At 42.6% G+C, this 19544-nt stretch overlaps 1 protein-coding gene across 1 annotated transcript; it reads left to right on the forward strand.

The window, feature by feature from the left end:
• Positions 1–328: 328 nt before the first annotated feature.
• On the forward strand, positions 329–17821 carry slc2a15a (solute carrier family 2 member 15a). Its single transcript, XM_036546937.1, has 13 exons — positions 329–373; positions 5495–5593; positions 8418–8578; positions 9486–9610; positions 10192–10337; positions 10681–10813; positions 11512–11699; positions 12371–12481; positions 13822–13923; positions 14498–14573; positions 16750–16877; positions 17184–17462; positions 17781–17821. The coding sequence occupies exons 1-12, from the start codon at positions 329–331 to the stop codon at positions 17436–17438; spliced, it is 1569 nt and encodes a 522-aa protein (XP_036402830.1). The 3' UTR covers positions 17439–17462; positions 17781–17821.
• The last annotated feature ends 1723 nt before the right edge of the window (positions 17822–19544 follow it).

Below are 19544 nucleotides of genomic sequence, written 5' to 3' on the forward strand. Positions count from 1 at the left end.
ATTGATTTAACCCCTTTCCACGAGCATCACGATGACTGCCATCATGTGATTGTACCGGCCCTTACTTGTTAATCGGAGCAGACGAATATTGCTTCTAGGCGGAGACTGTACTCCGAGAACGCAAGATGCCAGGACGAGAGCGCTCACTGTATGGAGGTTAACCCCGTCTGTTCAAAACGACCTCAACTAAACATGACCACGCCTGCTCTCTCAAAATGTTGTTACCCCGAATGCCGGCGTCACTGAAAAAAGACTAATCGAAAAGATACCTTCCTCAAATTTTATTTGGTGTATTGTTCGTGGAGGTCCATTAATGACAGATTCATAAATGGCTGAAGAAGTTTTAATAACGACCCCAGGGAAAATTACATCGGTAAGTCTTATTTTGAGTATGTCTGACAGCGTCCAAACTTTTTATTCGAGACGTGCGGGAGATGTATCGTGATGTATCGTTACTGACAGCTGCTAAGTCATTCGATTTTGGGCCAATATCCTTAGAAAATATTGATGACCGATATCACTAAGTATTGAACTGCTAGTATATGCTGGATTTAACTGAAGAAGTAATCCGCCCATTGCTTGTATTTTTCTGTCGCTTAATCGCGGCTGTTAAATCTCTCTTCGCGAATATGTAGTTTAAGACTTTTGACTTCGTGAAGGTTCTGTAGACTTTAAAACGCGTGATGCTTTATGCACGTGGTGCTTATATTAACCTGGCAACTGTTTTCTTAGAGTAAATGTATACTAACTAAGTGTATACTAAATGTATACTAACATATAGTATATACTAACAATAATAGATACCTTTCCCAAAGATGAACTAATGTGATGCAATTATGTTTCAAATTCTTTATAATGTTGACTCGATTGTTTCTTTAATTTCTTTCTGCTTCGAGCTTTTATTTCATACATGTTTAGTAACTTGCATAGTGGATCAGTCTTCAATGTGAGTCATAACTGCATTTTCACCTTAACGGAATGTGACGCAGAGTGCGCTAAATTACCCTTATCTTCTTCCATTTGTTGTGGCTAATGTCTAATTACAGACCAGTGTTATCTCTACGTTTATGTATCACACATTGAAAAACCAAAGCTCTTTAACATATCGGTTAGGAGTATTTGATAATGAGACTTTAATACTGGCTAAATACTGTACTTTATGATGACCATGTGACACGTTTGTGATTATCGTGGTGCACGAGCGTGCACGGTTCTACAGAGAGGACTAGCATAAGAGGAACCTCTTTAATAGGTCCCAGCCTTCAGTCAGCTGATACATCCTCCAAGACTGTCAGGGACATGGTCTTCAGTGCGTTAATAACAATGAAGTGGAGTTTGGGTGTCATTCATAATGACATAAAATATGTTATATTTATTGCAATGCCATTGCTTCTCGGGTGGGTTTTCTGCTAGTTTTATCTATTTTTAATCAGTCGATCTTTTTTTCTCTCTGAATATCTGAGCCAGTTTCTGCTGTGGTAATTCGCGGTGTGATAGTTACTGTTCACAGGGAAAACAAAATTATAAAATACAACAGAACAGGGTATCCCTCTGCACAACGGCCTACTTTTTATTGGTTAAAATTTCAGCTTAATTAGCTGGCTAGAGGAAACGCACTACATGGATTTGTCTGTATTTAACAGGCGCAGGAGTTGTAAATATTTGGGTTGTGAAACGCTCATGTCTGGACTTATTATACAGGGAGGGGATATTCTTATGAACCCTGTCTGAATATTAAAATCGCATTAACAGATTATTGTGTACAGCATTTTTTGTGGTTCCGAGTGTTATACTTCCTCGTAATTGACGGACATTCTAACTTAACGCTTGACGTCAGTTTGACATTGAATATTTGCTAGCCCTCCTGGCTACTTTTTTTTTTCAATCAGAAGTGATGTGCTGTCAAACACGGAGTTCAACCAGCTGTCAGTGAAGTTCAGTCTTCCCGGCCATCGTGCAATTTACACTGATTACATGTCACAAGACAACATTGTCCGGACACCCGCTCTCACGTGCGCATGAATAAGCAGCCGCATCTGACCATTTACCGACTAAATTGAGTTTCTCCCTGTCTGTATGCCCGCATTGTCTGGCCGGGTATTCTTGCCTCGTTGTTCCACTTTGGAATGAGTGGCATTTATATGACTCGCAGAGTTATATGTAGACTACATACTGCAGATCCTTAAGAACGGTTTGGGCTCACCTATTCTTTAAAGAGGCTCTCATTTTACAGAATCGATTACACAGATCATGTATTCACCTGAGAAGTTGGATGGTTCTCAGGTATCTCACCTTTTTATTTTAGTCAATCATTCCAAAAGTATGTCTGCTTGAACCTTGAAACTTTTGAAGCAACAGTTAATACTTGAAGAAAAAGTAATTTTCAGTTATCTAGAAGTCAGTCCGTTTTTTTAACGTTTTTAACGTTTTAACGTTTGAGGTAGACACCAACTCAATGGCCTCTTGCAGTGTTTGCGTATAAATACTCGGTGTGTCCGATCAAATATTTTCCTTGCTGCAATTTCCCCATCAGCCCCTGGTGCCTTTAAATGAGCCCATGGGGCATCACCACAGACATCTGTAATGACCACAGAAGAGGGCTATCTCTGAGCCTGTCATGGAAACCAGCTCCTACGATCAAGAACGGCAGCAGGGGCAGTACTGTTGTCTTAAATACTGTATAGCTGCTGTATACAAAGCCATTCATTCATTTGGATTTAGTTGCAAGTATAAAGCTACTTAAGAACTCCAAGAATATCAGACTGTTTTAAAGCTTGTAAATACTGTGGCACCTATTAACCCGCTGTCAGCTATGCACTCTGTCCTAGAACTCCTTCTCAGAACGGGGGTTGTGTATGCATATTACCTGTACAGTGCAAATCTGTTGAAATACATTTTGGAAAATATGTAAGGTCCTGGAGGGTCTGCAAGCCTGGGTGAATCCAGTGTCTGAATTTGTAAGGGCTGAGATTGCAGAATGGTATCTGGAAGGGCTAAGGTCCAGCTGTATCCCTGGTAATCATCTCATGGTGTACAGGGCAATATGCGCTAATTTTAAGATTTTATGCGTTTACCCTTCTGCCATATATGGTAGTAAATGGATTAGAATAATATTGGAAAATCACACAGATGAGATGCACCTAGCTAGCTTTTTAATGAAATGCATGCAAATTACAGTTATGGAATTCATATACATTTCAGTCACCTGAAATGACTCAGAAGTCTTCCAGAGAGAGGTCTGTGAAATGATCACACAATTTCTACCCTGCAATAGCAGCTTTGTCCTTGCAGTTCAGATTAGAACTTCTAATAGGCATTAACAGTATAACAGCTAATGGCACCTGGGTGCAATTCAAATACTTCAGCCAAAAGCAGCACACACACAATCATGGATACTGTTTCCAGTGAATGGACACCTTTGTTCTCTGGCTCTCCAAATGTGAAAGTTGAGTATTGAATGGGAATTATCAAAAGCTATTAATCTAAATAGCCACCCTGATTTGACGTTTACTTGTTAACTCAGGTCTAGACCCACCAGTACACAGACTGGATCAGCGTGGCTTTTCTGTTTGTAGGGATGTTGATTCTGCTATTGTATCTGTCATGAAAAAGATGGACAGTTTTGTGAGCATGTTGATTGTTGTTAGGAATGTAGCTGCTGCTTCCCAGGTTGGCCACCAGATGGCCACACAATGTCCTGTGTTCTCTGTCTCATTTATGTAATGCCAATCACCTGTTTTGATTAGTTATTGTTTACACCTGTGCTCACTGTTATGTAAGTCCTGCCCTTTATTCATGTGTTTGCGCAGTCTTGAGTTGTCATGCCTAATGTGTGTACTTTTGCACCAAGCCTATTTTGTGTCTCCTGAGTCTCCAGTAAAGGTAACTTTACTTTCTTTGAACCAAACCTCTTGTGTCTCAAGTCATCTCTCCATTAATTTAAGGTCCATCCTGTTCCTTGTCACAGTTGTGGTCCCTGTCGAAATGGTAGCCCTCCCCTGACCTCCTCTCCCCGCATGGCTTTTATACTGGTAATTGAATACACATTGGGCAAGATGTGACTTCCTCTGAGTGTATTTATAGATCACAACAAGATGTTATCTTGTTCTTTCCTACCAAACTACTGTAACTCCTTGGAAGCTACAGCTGGCTATGAAGTAATGTACCTTTTGTCCTTTAGGAGGCACTCTTATCCAGAGAGGTAAAAAGTTCTTTCAATAGGTTTACATTAGTGCCACCCTTGAAATGTAGTGTCATTATGGGAAACATTGCCACAAGGGGATGAAGTGTCAAAGTGCATATAACCTTAAACTTTTACCATGCAACATTAAGATGAGGCCATGCAGCCTTAAACACCACAGTTTTGTTTGGTCACAACATGTTTACATTTGAGCTAATACCACTACAAAAGCTTGATGTGCCACCAGGCTATTATCTTTCAGGCTTAAATTGCAATGCCCGTTAAAGCTACTGTTATATTAGTGTTTGGGGGGCATGGTCAGAGAATGGAGAGCCCAGGTGTGTTCTGAATAGTTGGAGTTTTGCTCTGTGCTGAAAAATGGACAGTGATCCTGCAACTCTGCCAGTAGCAGGGAGTTCATTCCGCCACGTGAACATGAGCGTCTTTTCCGGGAGGGGACTGTTAGGCATGCTAGAAGCAGACTTGGCGCAGTTCAGTCAACTTGTCAGAGAGAGCTCTGGAGTGTTATTGTGTTCCAAAACTGATGGTCAATGTGGGAAAAAATAAATATGCGTACATGCTACATGTTATGACAGTGGCGGTTTACTGCAGTGAGGTGCATTATTTAGAGCAGAAATGTCTTACACGTTCATATTGTGTTTTTTCTTCCTAATCCAGAGTGATTTACGCAGCATTAGTATAGTAGCTAATGCAGACTGCAGTGCAAAGTACAAATCAATATATTATTAACAATGGAGTCATTCATTAGCTGTAGTTGTGAAACCATAATTCATATTCCAGATTTTACTTACTTCTGGTCTCTGTGTGTTTACGTTGAAATGCTGTGAGTCAGCTGAAGGTTGCCATGTTGAGGTATGAAGTCAAACCAGTGTGGACCATTTCTCTTTTTGTAGTTAATTTGCATGGTTGCTCTTGTCGGTCTGGAAGAAATGATTGACAGGAAGTGAATGACAGATGTGCAGGTGATATGAGTGATTTACCAACACGCAAAGACAGAAGGAACAAGAGTCTTTAAAGCTGAAAGTAAAACATCATTTGTCATTTTCCCCCCAAATTCTTCAATCCAATATCTTTTTTGTGTTGATGGCTATCAACAGTATTCCTTGCACAGTAATGGTGTGTTTGTTTGTTGTGAATCAGAGTGCCCCTTTGCATTTTGTGTTGAGTGGTTTGTGTCCCTGCGTTAATTACATGTACCAATGCACTGCTTTCAGGCTCAGGTAGACCTTGGAGGTCCTTGCAATCCCAGCATGCACAGCTGCACATGCTTATGGGTTCTGCTCTCCCTTCCAGCACCTCACTGCCTCCCTGCTGGCCGTTGCCTTCCTCACCTCCTTTGGCAGCTCCATGCTATATGGCTTCAACCTGGCTGTGGTCAACTCTCCGGCAGGGGTGAGTCTGTCAGTCCCACCTCTAAACCCATACAGATGTACACTAATGAGTCATCAGAAAAATGCCACATCTGGTATCTCTTCGATTAGGTGTTAAACCATTGACTGGCAAGAACACTGATGATTTGTAAGTGTATACATGTGATTATAATACATATAATCATATTGGCTGTATATTCATTAAGGGTTGTTCATTCTGATATTTTGCGGAGAAGATGGCACTGACTGTAGATGCTTCCATCTAAATGACTCTTGCTTTAGCTAAGAACGCACAAGTCAGGTCAAGCTTAAATGTGACAATGTTTGCATGCATGCTTTCTCTATTGGAAAAATAACCAAATTTGAACATTTTAAAGTTCAGTGATTTCTCACCCATTTGATCTGCATACATACACTATATTTTTGTTGTGCAGTTCATGAAATGGTGCTGTTGGCTCTTCCACTTTGTAGCCACTGTGGTTTCAACTGGGCTGAACTTGAGACAGCACATGGTGTGGAAGAAACTTTTGACAGGAACCGAATCAGGTTTATTTCAGTTCATCAAGCCATAGAAGCCATAAGGAAAACTAGATTAGTTATGGGCGTTATGGAAGCTTGGTTATGGAAGCTCCTTCAAGCCTTTATTTTGTATGGAGAATTGATTTGTCATGGTGGCTTCTCTGTTTAACCTTTACATAACCCATGGTGTTACGGTGATTTACAGAAAGGATATGATAAATTGATTCTGATTCTGTCTGAGTTGTACTGATGTACTGATGACTGAACATGTTGGAATCTGGACTGTGGAACCAGACATCGTGATATTTGTGATATCGGTCAAGAGGATGTTGGAGAAAAGCAACTTTTCTTGTCAAATGCCAAAGAGCACTGAATACATTTTTGAAGAACATTTTACTCCAAACAGTCATGATCTTTCATTGGTTTACAATGGTGTTGTGGACAGTAAACGGCTTGTGTTCTCAATTGTATGCACTCCAGAGAGCAGTACACTCAGTATGGCAGTTCAGGTTGTTTGTAAGGTGCTCATTTGCACAGTAAAGTTGACCCAGAAACAGCACCTCAGTGGAGTGGTCTGCATGTCACAGATTTCCATGTAAATTCTTCTTGGAAACAGAAGCAGTGAGAACCTAAGCTCTCAGAAACACATAATCTTTTTGTGGACTATGACTACAACAAATGCCATTTAAACACTTTAAATTCTCCACATAGTAGTTTTGTTTTAGCTTACAATTGCTGCATTCTTCCTTATACCTTATGCAGTAGATGGATTGCTCTGCGTGCTGTGCTTTATTTCTGTATGAACTGTGGTAAGAATATTCTCAGTTAAATACAGAAAAGTCTGTTAAATACTGTAAATCTATGCTGTTAGCAGCTTGACCGTCATGAAAACAACCAGAAATAGGTCAGAGAACCCTCAAGCCATCACAAGTAAAGTGGCAGGCTTGATTTTACCTGAGAGTTATTTGAAGGTATTTGTGGCCCATGATGAAGGTACTGTAATGTTCTGTAGAAGCAGATGAAAGGAATTCTGTTCCCTCAGATGAACCAGTAAAAAAAGGTGGATTGATAGCACGCCACCAACACTATGCTTATTCATCCTATAAAGTGATTAGGAAAAGCTGATGTTAAAAAAGAGAGAGAGGGAGAGAGAGAGAGAGAGACAGGGAGAGACGAGGCACCAGAATTCAATTAGTCTGTGACCTGAAGAGGCCAGGGACACAGGGGTGCCTGTCACATGAGAGGGACCTGCCTCGGGGTTGGCTGCGTGTCTGCATTCTCCTCGCAGAGAGGAGTGGAGGGGCCTGATTGTAGAAATAGAAATCTATTGAATTTGAGTGGAATTCTGGGAAGGCAGGACTCTCCCACTCAGTCGGTAATGAGAGCGTTAGACTCAGTGACTCCGGGACCCTGGGCTATACCCGAGTCTCAGAAAGCGTAACCTAGATTCTATGGCATGTAGAGGCTGCATACACTCTCTGGATACCTCTTTGGCCTCCTTTGGCCCTCTTTGGCATGATTCCTGTCAACATGTAATTGAAATATTTATTTGCATGTTAATATCCTGTTGGATGGTTGTGTTGTCTTGAAAAACTGACTCGCCATACAGTGAATCAACAACAGCTCCTCATATGCAAGCTGATCCCAATACCTATCTGTAGAACATCATACCCAAAAAATCCCTAAATGGTGTATTAAAAATAATAATTCAGATCTGTGATTCATTTAAAATGTAAGGTCTCACATTTTCAAATTAAATGCCCTGTTTAATATTCTGTAATTACTTACACAGCTCAGGCTCCTATCTGTTGTAATGCAATAGGGAGTTGAAGATTACTTGAATACAAGATACAAGTTGAAACCTCAACTTGAAAAATATTGGGGGAAAAAAATGCTGAAACAATGCCACAAAAAACATTTTTGGTAGTGAATGGACTAAGGACTAAGGCTGTGAGGTTGGTGCAAAGAAATTACACTTATGTATCAATGGAATTCATCTGTCTTAGCCCTAATTTTTATGTGTTGACAACAGCAAAGCTTTACTAAGCTGTTTAGCTAACTGAACTGAATGGCAGTAAATGATGCTAATGATATGGATGACATAGTGTGACTCATAGTCAGGGGAGAAGCCAGATCCTGTCATCGTTATTTCACGCTGTTTCTTCGTGTTGTTTCACACTCATATCATGCATAATATACTTTTAGACATAACATTAGCCGTATAAGTCTTATTTCATGTTAGTTTTCTCCGTCACGCTTGTGCAGCCATCATGAGTACCCCGCTGTTAATCTGCAGGTGTAGTGATGCCTCTCTCCCCTCCCTGCAGTACATTAAGGACTTCTACAACCGCACCATAGTGAGCCGCAATGGCAGCGGGCTGAACGAGGAGGCGCTGACGCTCATGTACTCCCTCACCGTGTCCGTCTTCGCCATCGGCGGCCTCATGGGCTCCCTCATGGTGGGCATGCTCGTCACCAAATTCGGGAGGTGAGAGCCGGCGAGAGACACCCCGAGAGATGCCCCTCCCCACACTGTTACTGTTGCACAAGAGCAGATGGCTCTTGAGGAAACCGCCTCATCACCTATAGAGCAGCAGCGTGGTATAGTGTTAAGGCGCAGGGCTCATAACCAAAAGGTTGTGGGTTTGAGTCCCAATTCGAGTACTGCTGTTGTACCCTTGGGCAAGGTACTTACCCTAGAATCTCCTCAGTAAATACCCAGCTGTATAGGAGGATAACATTTAAAAATGTAACCCATGGAATCACTCTGGGGAAAAAAAAAAGAATTGGCAGTAGTGTAATTTTAAGCAAATTAAAAGAAGATATTTTTGGTGGGGGAGTTCTGAGACCTCTGTAGGATGTGGGATGCCTGCTTTTCTCAGAATCCAGACTCTAACCTGTTGCATCTCCATGTTTTTCAGCCATACTGACTGCATGCCATACAGTGTGCAAAGAGCTGAATACAGATAGTCTGTGAGGATTATCAAATTATTAAAAAGTATTTGGTTATTCCACGCAGTAGGACTAAACCTACACTTTTGTCCATACAGTTTTGACCTTGGAACATAAAATGCAGGCAAAAGTTGATTTATATTAAAATGATTTACTGCCTCATTCATTGCAATAATCAGTGTTAATACAGCCACACATTAATACAGTTGTGGGATGTTTATGATGCTGAACAGGACCGGTCTGACCGTAAATCTGAGGGAGAGTTTACTATCGGACAGAACGGCTCGTCAAGTATTTGTAGTTTTACACAGTGATTTGGTCATGGAAGATCAACCCCCTGGTTTTCTATGTTAATGCCCTCCTTTCTCTGAGCGTAATTATCTCTGATTAACAGACAGTGACCGGAGTGTCATTGCGGGACTGTGCGGTGTTTGTCTTTGCAGGAAGGGGACTGTGGTGAACTCCACAGTGCTGGTCTTCATCGCCGGCTCGTTGATGGGGTTCAGCCGGATCTGTGGCTCCCCGGAAATGGTCATTTTCGGGCGCTTTGTGACCGGCATACACTCAGGTACAGCACCTGCAGGCAGTCTGCAAACACAGTAGGGAGCATTTAATCTCACTGCTCATGGACTGATCCACCCCACAGTAATCTATCAGTGTAAATGTTACAAATACAGACCAGCTGAGAACAGATCTGAAAACATGTAACATACACCATTTCTCACTAATTGGGGACACCTTTCATTTACTGAGTCTTAGGTTTCGGCATTAACAGCTAATGTGCTTTTTAAGATGTTTGAGAGTCATAAACTGCAGTTCCAGTGTATTTCTGCTTGTGGTCAATCAGGGCTTTTGGAAAACTAGCAAATGCCAATCACGTGCGTTCATCTAAAATGTCCAAATCTGCCCCAAGTTATTTCACAATGCAGTAACTGCAGGCCCACCAAGTCCAAGTGTATACATGGCCCAGTTAGTTATGTAGTTATGCGCTTCTCTCAGCAATGCTCTCTTTTAATTCTGCGGGGTGTAATCTCGGCACAGAAGCCTGCACATGTCTGTGTTAAGACAGTACACTGAGGGATTTGAGGTGTAGGGGGGTTTACGAAGCTGCGCCTGCTGGTAGCGTGCCAACCTGTCCTTGTCGTGCAGGGATCTCACTCAGCGTGGTGCCCATGTACCTGGGGGAGATTGCCCCCAAAAACCTGCGGGGCTTCCTGGGCCTCATGCCCAGCATCTTCATCTGCCTGGGGGTCTTCACGGCCCAGATCCTGGGGCTCCATGAACTCCTGGGAAAGGTAGGCAATACAGACGAGTGCTGCCTCCGTCTGATGTGAACAGCCCTCTGGAGTACCTGCAACAGCTGGTTCCTTTTAGGAGACACCCACTGCAGGGCAGTAAAGCATAACCCAAGGAACATGAAACGACCAAGCATTTGTACATTTTTTATGTAAGGTATATTTTTGGTGCATGTTGATCTTTTAGAACTTAATCTCCCCAAATAAAACTGTTTCAAAATTAAAATGAAATATCATTTCCAGCTAAATATGTACGTTAACAGCATTTTCTTTTTCATAGCACAGAGCTCATTGCACAGAGCTCATGCCATGACTAGCCTGCCTGTATGTTCTCCGTTTGCAGGAGGAGTACTGGCCCCTGTTCCTCGCCCTGGTGGTGGTACCCACCTTCATCCAGCTGATGCTGTTACCATGGTTTCCAGAGAGTCCTCGCTACCTGCTGATTGAAAAGCACAACGTCCATGCCACCATCATGGGTGAGGGAGCTCAGCTTAGAGAGAGGACATAATACTTACTCTGAGTACAAAATACAGAGAGAGGATAATGCTTATTCAGAGAATACATAATACTTAGAAAGTGATAGAAAATGCAATCCTAAATTCCAAGTCTCATCAGAGCTAGTCACTCTGACCTGACACGTCAAATTATTTATAAAAAAATGTTTATTAAAGCTTCTCATTGTGGTCTCTTTAATTAGCCATTAACAATGCATTGTTAACATTAATGCATTTGGCACCACTGATCTCTTATAAATGATATATGAATGCTCACCATTAAAAAGTAGTCAATGGGACTGTAATACACGGCAACAGCAGTATATATTTTTACCAGTTCCCTGTGGGTTTGTTGCTTTGTGATGCATTTCTAGCAAAGTCTCAAAAATGCCCCCTGAAAGTTATAAAGTAAAGTCATTGCATTTGGTCGGAATATTCTGTCTTGGAAATTACTGGCTGAAGCACTGTCCCTGAATTCAGTACCATTCTTCTAAATCATAATTCCTTAATGGGGATTGAGATGTCTCCTCATAACATGTGACCTACCATGAGAATGACACATGACCGGGTGTGGCTGAGTTCTGTACTGAGACATGAGAGGTTTCCATTAACCCCCTTCCCCTCTTTAATCAGAGCTGTAACTGACGCAGCACGATAACTCCACTGTGCGCCCCCTGCAGCTCTGAAGTGGTACCGCTCCAAGTGCAACATCCAGGCGGAGATCGAGGAGATGCAAGAGGAGCAGAGGACCCTTTCCTCGGTGAAGACCGTGTCGGTGTGGCGTCTGCTGCTGGACTCCAGCGTGCGCTGGCAGGTCCTCTCCGTCGTCATCATCAACATCGGCATGCAGCTGTCCGGGATCGACGCGGTAAGGCCACGCCCTAACGCTGCGCTGACCCTGGTGCTGACCACACCGTCAGCGAACAGAGCCGTGAGGAGACACGCTCACGGACAGGAAATGAGGCGTTCATCACACTCAGATATGATTCACTATCTATGTGTCCTTGTAGGTCTTTTGGCAAAGTTTCACAGAGGAACCAAAATGATTATGCTTTCTTGAAAAGGATAATGTTGATACAATTTTATGCTGGTGGGGCCAAATGAGATATTTATGAATAAGCAAGGCTTGAGTGACATTTGATTTACAAACATCCAAACGGATAGGAATCAAAGAGCAAATTCCCAGCCTTTCTGTCATTTTTCAAAGCATTAGTACATTCATTACATGCATTTACATTACGTTACATAACATTACAAAATGCATATAGCTACAAGTATCCCCAGAGGCCTTCAAACAGGCCCTGTCTTAATTGAAATGGTCCTGAACCATTTTTTGTAACAAAGATCACAGAGGTGTTTAGAACAATTAAAATCATGTCCAATTTAATTTACATGTCTATGTTTTGTCATGAGTTGTTAATTTATTAGAGACAAAACTTTCCTTTCACTCAACAGAACTACATACTACATGTACATACACATCAGTGTAAATTAATACATGGACGATTAATGCCGGAATCACTGAATCTCCCCCTTCAGATCTGGTTCTACACCAACGACATTTTCGAGAACGCAGGGATTCCAGCCCCTCAGATCCAGTACACCACAGTCGGGACAGGAGCCATTGAGGTCATCGCGGGGCTCATAGGGGTGAGTAGTTTATGTATACCAATGACAGATCCTCCTAATCCATTGCTTTCTGACACAAGGCCAGGGATATGCTGTCTAGGCCATTTTTAACTTTACAAGGTTTTAAAGCCTTTAAAGGCAACAGTGTGGGGCAGTGGTAAAGAGCAGGACCGGTAACCAAAAGGTTGCTGGTTTGATTCCCTCATGCGGCACTGCAGTTGTACCCTGGGGCAAGGTACTTAACCCACAAATGCCTTAGTTGTATAAGCTGTAGCTGTATAAATGGATAAAACTGTAGCCTATGTAAGGCACTCTGGATAAGAGCATCTGTTAAATGTAAATAATGTAATGTAATGTAAAAGAATTTGAAGGACCTGTTTTCAGGAAAGAAAGTTATCGGTATCCCTCCACGGCCGTGTCCCGCTCTTCCTCTGAGTGCGGTGCCTTCTGCTTGCTTCTCTCTCTGTGTCCTGCATTATGGGGTATTTTTTGTTGTGCGCTGCCGTCTTTGGCAGACTAGCTGGGCAGTAGATAAGGAGACTGTTAGAGAGACTGATGCATCCCCTGTCCCCAAACCCTCCCCCTCGCCACATTTCTTCCCCGTGATGGAGGATGAGAGCTGGCCTCTCTCCCTCACACCCTGCGCCTGTGTGTTTTTTAGCCTGGATTTAGCATCCGACTCACAGCCTGTGAAAGGGGGGGGCTGGGCCAGGCCTGCTGTTAGTCATAAGAACACATTGCTGTCAGTGTCCATCGGCCCTCGCGCGGAGAAGCAAATGGTGCTCTGAGGAGGTCTGGAGATTGGTTATAAAATTACGGCGATTCATTCTGCTGTCAGCTCTCCCCTTCCTCCGAGTCGTCACATTGTTTCAACACCATTTAGGAAATAGGAAATACTGTGTTTCTCTCCCATTTAATGTGTTTTCATTGTTTTTTGTCTTGTTTTTTTGGGGGGTCATGAAAGAGAAAATGATTAAGTCCGTCACTTAAATTACATTACATTACTGCCATGACGGGGCAGCAGTGTAGCATGGTGGTAAGGAACAGGGCTTGTGACTGAAAGGTTGCTGGTTTGATTACCAGATGGGGCACTGCTGGCTGTACCCTTGGACAAGGTTCTTAACCTAGAATTACCCCAGTAAATATCCTGTATAAAAGGATAGCATAAGAATGTTCATCATTCTGGAAAAGCATCCGCTCAATGTAATCAGGATGTCTGGTTTGTGATTTGCATCAGAAGCATCATGGTTCACCTTGGGTGGGAATGCCCCTGTTTTGTGTGTGGTGACTGTGGTTGGAAATGTGTATGGGCAGAAATGCACGGTGTGTTTCTGCGCTGACGTCCTCCTTGGCTTCCCCAGTGTTTCACCATTGAGCGTCTAGGGAGGCGGCCGCTCATCATTGGGGGCTTTGGCTGCATGGGAGTCTGCTGTGCCGGCATCACCCTCTCTCTCATTTTACAGGTACCCTTCCTTTTGCTCTTTTTTTCCCCACCGTGGCTCTTCTGTAAATCATAAATCCTGTTCACGGCAGTTTCTTTACTTTCTTCTTGGTCACAACATTCTTTGGCTTTGCAGTATCCAATGTAACCATGTGTGAAATGTATGCGCTACATATTATAGTTGAATGACTCATGCACGACATAAGCGCATTAGAACATTTATGAATACAGTGTGCTCTGGTTATAAGAAATACTAATAAAAGAATCAACTGCATAAAGTGACCAAAAATGTTCAGACTAATCCACTAATGAGAGGAAGTGTGCTCTAAAAATGTTTTAAATTTGAATCTTGGGATGAAATTGTTAAAGCATCTAGCAACGCTAAAATATACCAGAGGTCTATTCTCAAAACGGTAATCTCTAAACTGCACACACTTTAATGGGGATGTTTTTTTATATTTACCTGCTCACTATGTTTGCTAACAACTTTAAGCAGGAAGTCATCCTTAAATAATAGGCAGCAGTGCATTCAGTCATGGTTTAGTCACAGTGTGAAACAGTCCTCAGAGCGTGACTCTTCTGTCTCCTGTATGCAGACACACGTGTCCTTCATGAAGTACGTCAGTGTTGGCTGTGTGGTTGGGATCATCGCTGGGTTCTGCATAGGACCAGGTAGGATCCCATGTGTACTGTATCTTGGATGAGTCCAAAGGCAGGTGAATACTGAATGTGTACAAAGCGTGAACACGTATGTTCAGTGTAACTTTTCACAAAACTGATATTGCCCAGCTGGTATTTTAATTTTTGCTCACAGCGCGAGTCTTGAGCCACAACACTCCTCACTTGGAGATTGTGACATTTGCCATACCAGTAAGATGCAGAACGTTAACCACTGTCCTTGGGTTATGGATTTCCTTGAGGCAGGGAAATGCTGACCCCTGGAGGTGAAATGGTAGAATGTTTGAAATGGTGACATTGACGTTTCTGTTTGTAGAACGTAAATTGTCTTACCTTGCACAACATACTTATGTGGAGCAAAAAAAAGAGAACAGTTTCATCGCCGTGCACACACAATATCTGCTCCAAGCAGACTTTGTATTCAGGACTGTGTTAGGATTGCCCTATGAAAAATAATTTCTCTTTGTTAAGGGAATTATTGGATTAAGTAATAATTAGAATCATTAATCATTTCGTGTTTCAAAGTTCATTGCTTAATTATTGAACAGAACAATGTGGGAATTCCTGTCCAAATAAGTGTTTCTGGACGTGATGAAGCATTTGCTAGAGGATTACATTGTGCCTTATTTTATATTGTGTCTAGCAGACTGATGCCCTGAAATTGTTTTAGCAAATATAATGACTATACATGGTGTGTATCCACTATTGGTGCATGGCAGCTGTTTTGCCTTCTGTCACCCCTTGAGGCAGACCTCCAGTTTAACACAATGATGACTGCATCAAAAGGACCACTCGCACAGAAATAGTGTTGCATGTGTGGGAAATATCCAGCAGGCCTGACACAGTGCTCTCTGCCTGAAGACAGTGTACCTACAATCTCTAGTGGTTCTTCATGAGGACAAATGTCACTGTGTCTAGACATTGTGTGCTGTGGGTGTAGTCCACTGTGATTCATTCCCTCCTCCCTCCGTCCTGATTACATCATACCACTGAGAAAGCTGTGACATCACACACCCCCTGTCAAAATCAAGTCAGAGTCGTGTAAAAGCGAGAGCCAGACAAACACCAGCTGAACGGCATAAACCGGCCCGTTAGGCATGTGATGGAGAGGAACATCTGATCTGAAATGCTCTGAAACGCAGCTGCCTTTATTTTATGTTCAGAAAGGGTTTCTAAGGCTGTAGCTACTTTGGGTAATATCCCCTGTTCAGCAAAAAGTTTCACATTACCCAGCGGCAGAGGTACAGCGCACAGTGGGAATAGCAGATGAGAGCTGGAGAGGTTTATGAAATTGATGTATTATCAGACCCTCCAACAAATCTATAATTCATTTTCAGCTGACAATTTCTACTGCTGTAATTACGTCTTTAATTATGGTTTTTATGCCTCATTGTTCATAAACAATGATAAATATGGCTTTTTACGATGAAATTCTGCATGAACAATGAACTACTGAGCAAGTTCCTTATCAGTTTGACTGCATTAAGCCTCCTCTTGCAGTTATCATGCGGAAATAATGAAGGTGCCAGTGCGCTTGTTCACCAATTCGTCAGATTAGAGAAAAACACTGTGAGCGGCTGTATATTTCACTTGTAACCAAAAGGGAATAGAGGCTAACCACTGGAACAGCCATTCCTCTGCACAGCGAGATTTTATCCCTTTGTTCCCATGCACTGCAGTACTGTAGCATATATGTGTACGTGTGGCATTACAGGATACAAATGTACAAGTGCAGAATGCTGTTACAATGTAATGCACTGCTACGATTGCGTCATTTACTTCTGTATTACATTACAGAACAGGGAAGCCAAAGGTTTGACAGCATAGATTTACGCAGAGACACATATATAAAATCTACATCAGTTATGTAAAACACAGACATTATTTGTTTCATTTTATTTCTTTCTCAGTTAGCTAAGCAAACTGATTAAAATGTGGTTACCAGCTCTGAAATACTGACAAAGTCATATTGTACAGAGGGATTTTCTTTTCAAGTTGTTTCATCCACACCGAGCTGATGACTTCATGCATGGTTTGTACAGTATGAGGAACCTCATCAGAAACACTGTATTGCATGGCCTCTGTGTTCTAATAAAAATACGGAATAATGTAGAGATGTGGGCAGGAGTCAGGAGCTGGAGGGTGACCGGTCAGCTCTGTCTCTCTGTAGCCGGAGTTCCTTTCCTGATCACAGCAGAGCTCTTTACTCAGTCACACCGGCCTGCGGCCTACACCGTGGGCGGATCCCTCAACTGGATGTCCAACTTCACTGTGGGCTTTGTCTTCCCCTTCCTGCAGGTAGGTTCATCCTGCCCCGCCCCTCCAAGCCCTGACCCTCCCAGCCCCGCCCCTCAGTACCTGTTCAAGTGTAGCCCTGACCCTCCCAGCCCCGCCTCTTCAGTATAACCCCACCCCTTCAGTGCATGTTCACTGCAGCCCCTCCCCTTCAGCTATAATAAGGTTGTGATATTCCTTTGTTTATGTTTTTCATAAATGCAAGCAGGCACAAACTGTATAAGTTGGATGGGTTTGATGTCATGTCAAGGACAGTGTCAGAGAATTAGAGTGAGGTTGGTTCCTGTCCCGGTGTTTTTCCCGGTGCAGATGTCCGCCGGGTCCTACTGCTACCTCGTCTTCTGCGGGATCTGCATGGCAGTGGCTGCCTACGTCTTCTTCATCATCCCCGAGACCAAGAACAAGACGTTCGTGGAGATCAGCCAGATGTTCGCCTCCAAGCAGGGCATCATGGAGAGCCAGCTGCTGACCAGCCCGGACCAGCTCAAGCTGAGGAAGATGAACGGATACGGCACCCTCGAGAACGGCTCTCTGGAGTTCGACAGCTCAGCGTCCACCTCGTAGACCTGTGGAGAGGGAGGAAAAGAGGTGGGGAGAGAGGGAGGGAGAGGGAGGGAGAGGGAGGGAGGGAGGGGGAGAGAGAGAGAAGGAGGGAGGGCAGAGAGAGAGGAAGGGGGAGAGAGGGGGAGAGAGGGAGAGGGAGAGAGAAAGACCTGGTCACGCAGGAGATTCACTGCAAAGCAATGCACAAACCGGTACGACTGGGATTTTGTTGTGTTCATTCTGTCCCCTGTGCTTCTATGCAGGGAGTTTAAGCACTGCTGTAAACCTAGAGAATGTATGGAGCGGCCATGGAAGGACAAGTAACCTCGATGCGCTTAAAACCCGCCTTTCGTTTTCCCACAGGCGACTTTGACACGCACAGCTCTGTCAGGCAGGATGAAAACTCCGGTTCATTTACAAATCGCAGTAAAAATGTAGGCTGTAAAAGCAGACGTGGAGGAGGAACGGAGACGCCTGCCCTGCATAATTCACTCCTCCTCCTTTACCTTGACATGAAGGCCTAAAAACCTGGAACTCTTTACTCGGTGTGAGAACATGAGGAGGGTGAAATTCTCAGATATATCCACGTATCGCAGCATAATTCTTTCTCATACTTTTCATTCGTCAGCATTAAAATTGTTCCAGTTCTGTTTCTTTTCAGCTTTCATAGAACAATGCCATGGAATGGCATAAAAATATTCATGATTCAAAGGGGTAAATGTAAATATTCTATGTGTGTCGAAGTTATAGAGAGTAGCCACTGAGGCAGTGGTCACCTAGCTCACTCGTCCGTCTCTCAAATACATGTTCTCTTTGATTCAGTTTGATCTCTGTACCACCAGCTGGATGGAGGTATGCTCACTGAATTAACATAGCTTTGCACAGCACAGTGAATGATTACAAAAATGACATTGAACAAGGTACTGTTTGAGTGCCAGCGTGGGTCCATCATCTCTGGGTCCCTCTTCACACGTACATTTTTATACATACAGTAGCTTACATTTGAGCGTTTTAAGATGTTGCATCACGCTGCTTTTATTCCATGGCTTCAACCAATATGTTTTTTTCTCTATGTATTCAACACTGAAATAGATTTTATGCGGTACATACTTGCATTTCAGTAGGTCTGGTGCCGCATATGGTGCTGCTTATGAAATAATTTTCCAATAAATTTGGATGGTCTGGAGGGTTACAAAGGTGGTGCAGTACTCATGTGGCTTTAGAGGCCTTTGAGATTTTGCTTTTTTCTCATGTTAAAATACCACATTGTCTGATGTTCATCTCTTGACAGAGTTTACTTAGGTCAGCATATATCTCAAAACTGAGAATGTTGAGTATCAGCCTTATGTGCCTTTACACATACACAAACATTTACACAAGAATGACACAAACCCGCCTCCACAAACAGAGGCCATTTTTAATGTTTTGCTAGAATATGTGAATAGATTAACCAGCAGTAGCTCATAATTACCCTTAAATGTATGCCCTGTCCAATATAAAGTTTTAACACAAATATCAGGATTTTTCTATGTTATGTAAAATGGATATCATATGTATATGCTTACTGTAAGCATCCCTGTTGGAAAGGGTTTTTTCTCAGTAGTGATGAACAGCGGTCAGTGAAAAATGTCCTTATAAGATGTTCCCAGTCTGCGTCAGACTTTTTAAATTTTTCTGGATCTTCTTTCCTTCCCTTTGTGTTTGAGCTCGTAAATGATATCACTGCAACTGTCATATTATCTATTATTTCCTTTAATATGCCAGGAAACTTGAGATACCAGCCAATCATGTACAGTATGCAACTGAGTAAAATGTGTATATATATACCTATTAAAACACTGTTGAACACATTTAGAAAACCCTGTATTTTTATTGAACGTTGGTGAATGGTGTGTTCAGCGTTATGTTGGTTGTCATAATTCATTCATTTGCACATCAGGCATCCATATCAGTACTGTTTTTACATATTATGCATTAATAAACCTTGTGTATCACCTTGCTCAGAGGCACAGCAGACGGATTTGAACCTGAACATCTGATAATAGCTCAATTGTTTCTACACAGATTCTTCCATGGACTATGGACTCTCATTCTGGTAAAGGTTTTGAACTTTACAAGTAGCAGCTA

The sequence above is a fragment of the Megalops cyprinoides genome, chromosome 15, assembly GCF_013368585.1.
Source record: "Megalops cyprinoides isolate fMegCyp1 chromosome 15, fMegCyp1.pri, whole genome shotgun sequence".
Taxonomy (NCBI): Eukaryota; Metazoa; Chordata; class Actinopteri; order Elopiformes; family Megalopidae; genus Megalops; species Megalops cyprinoides.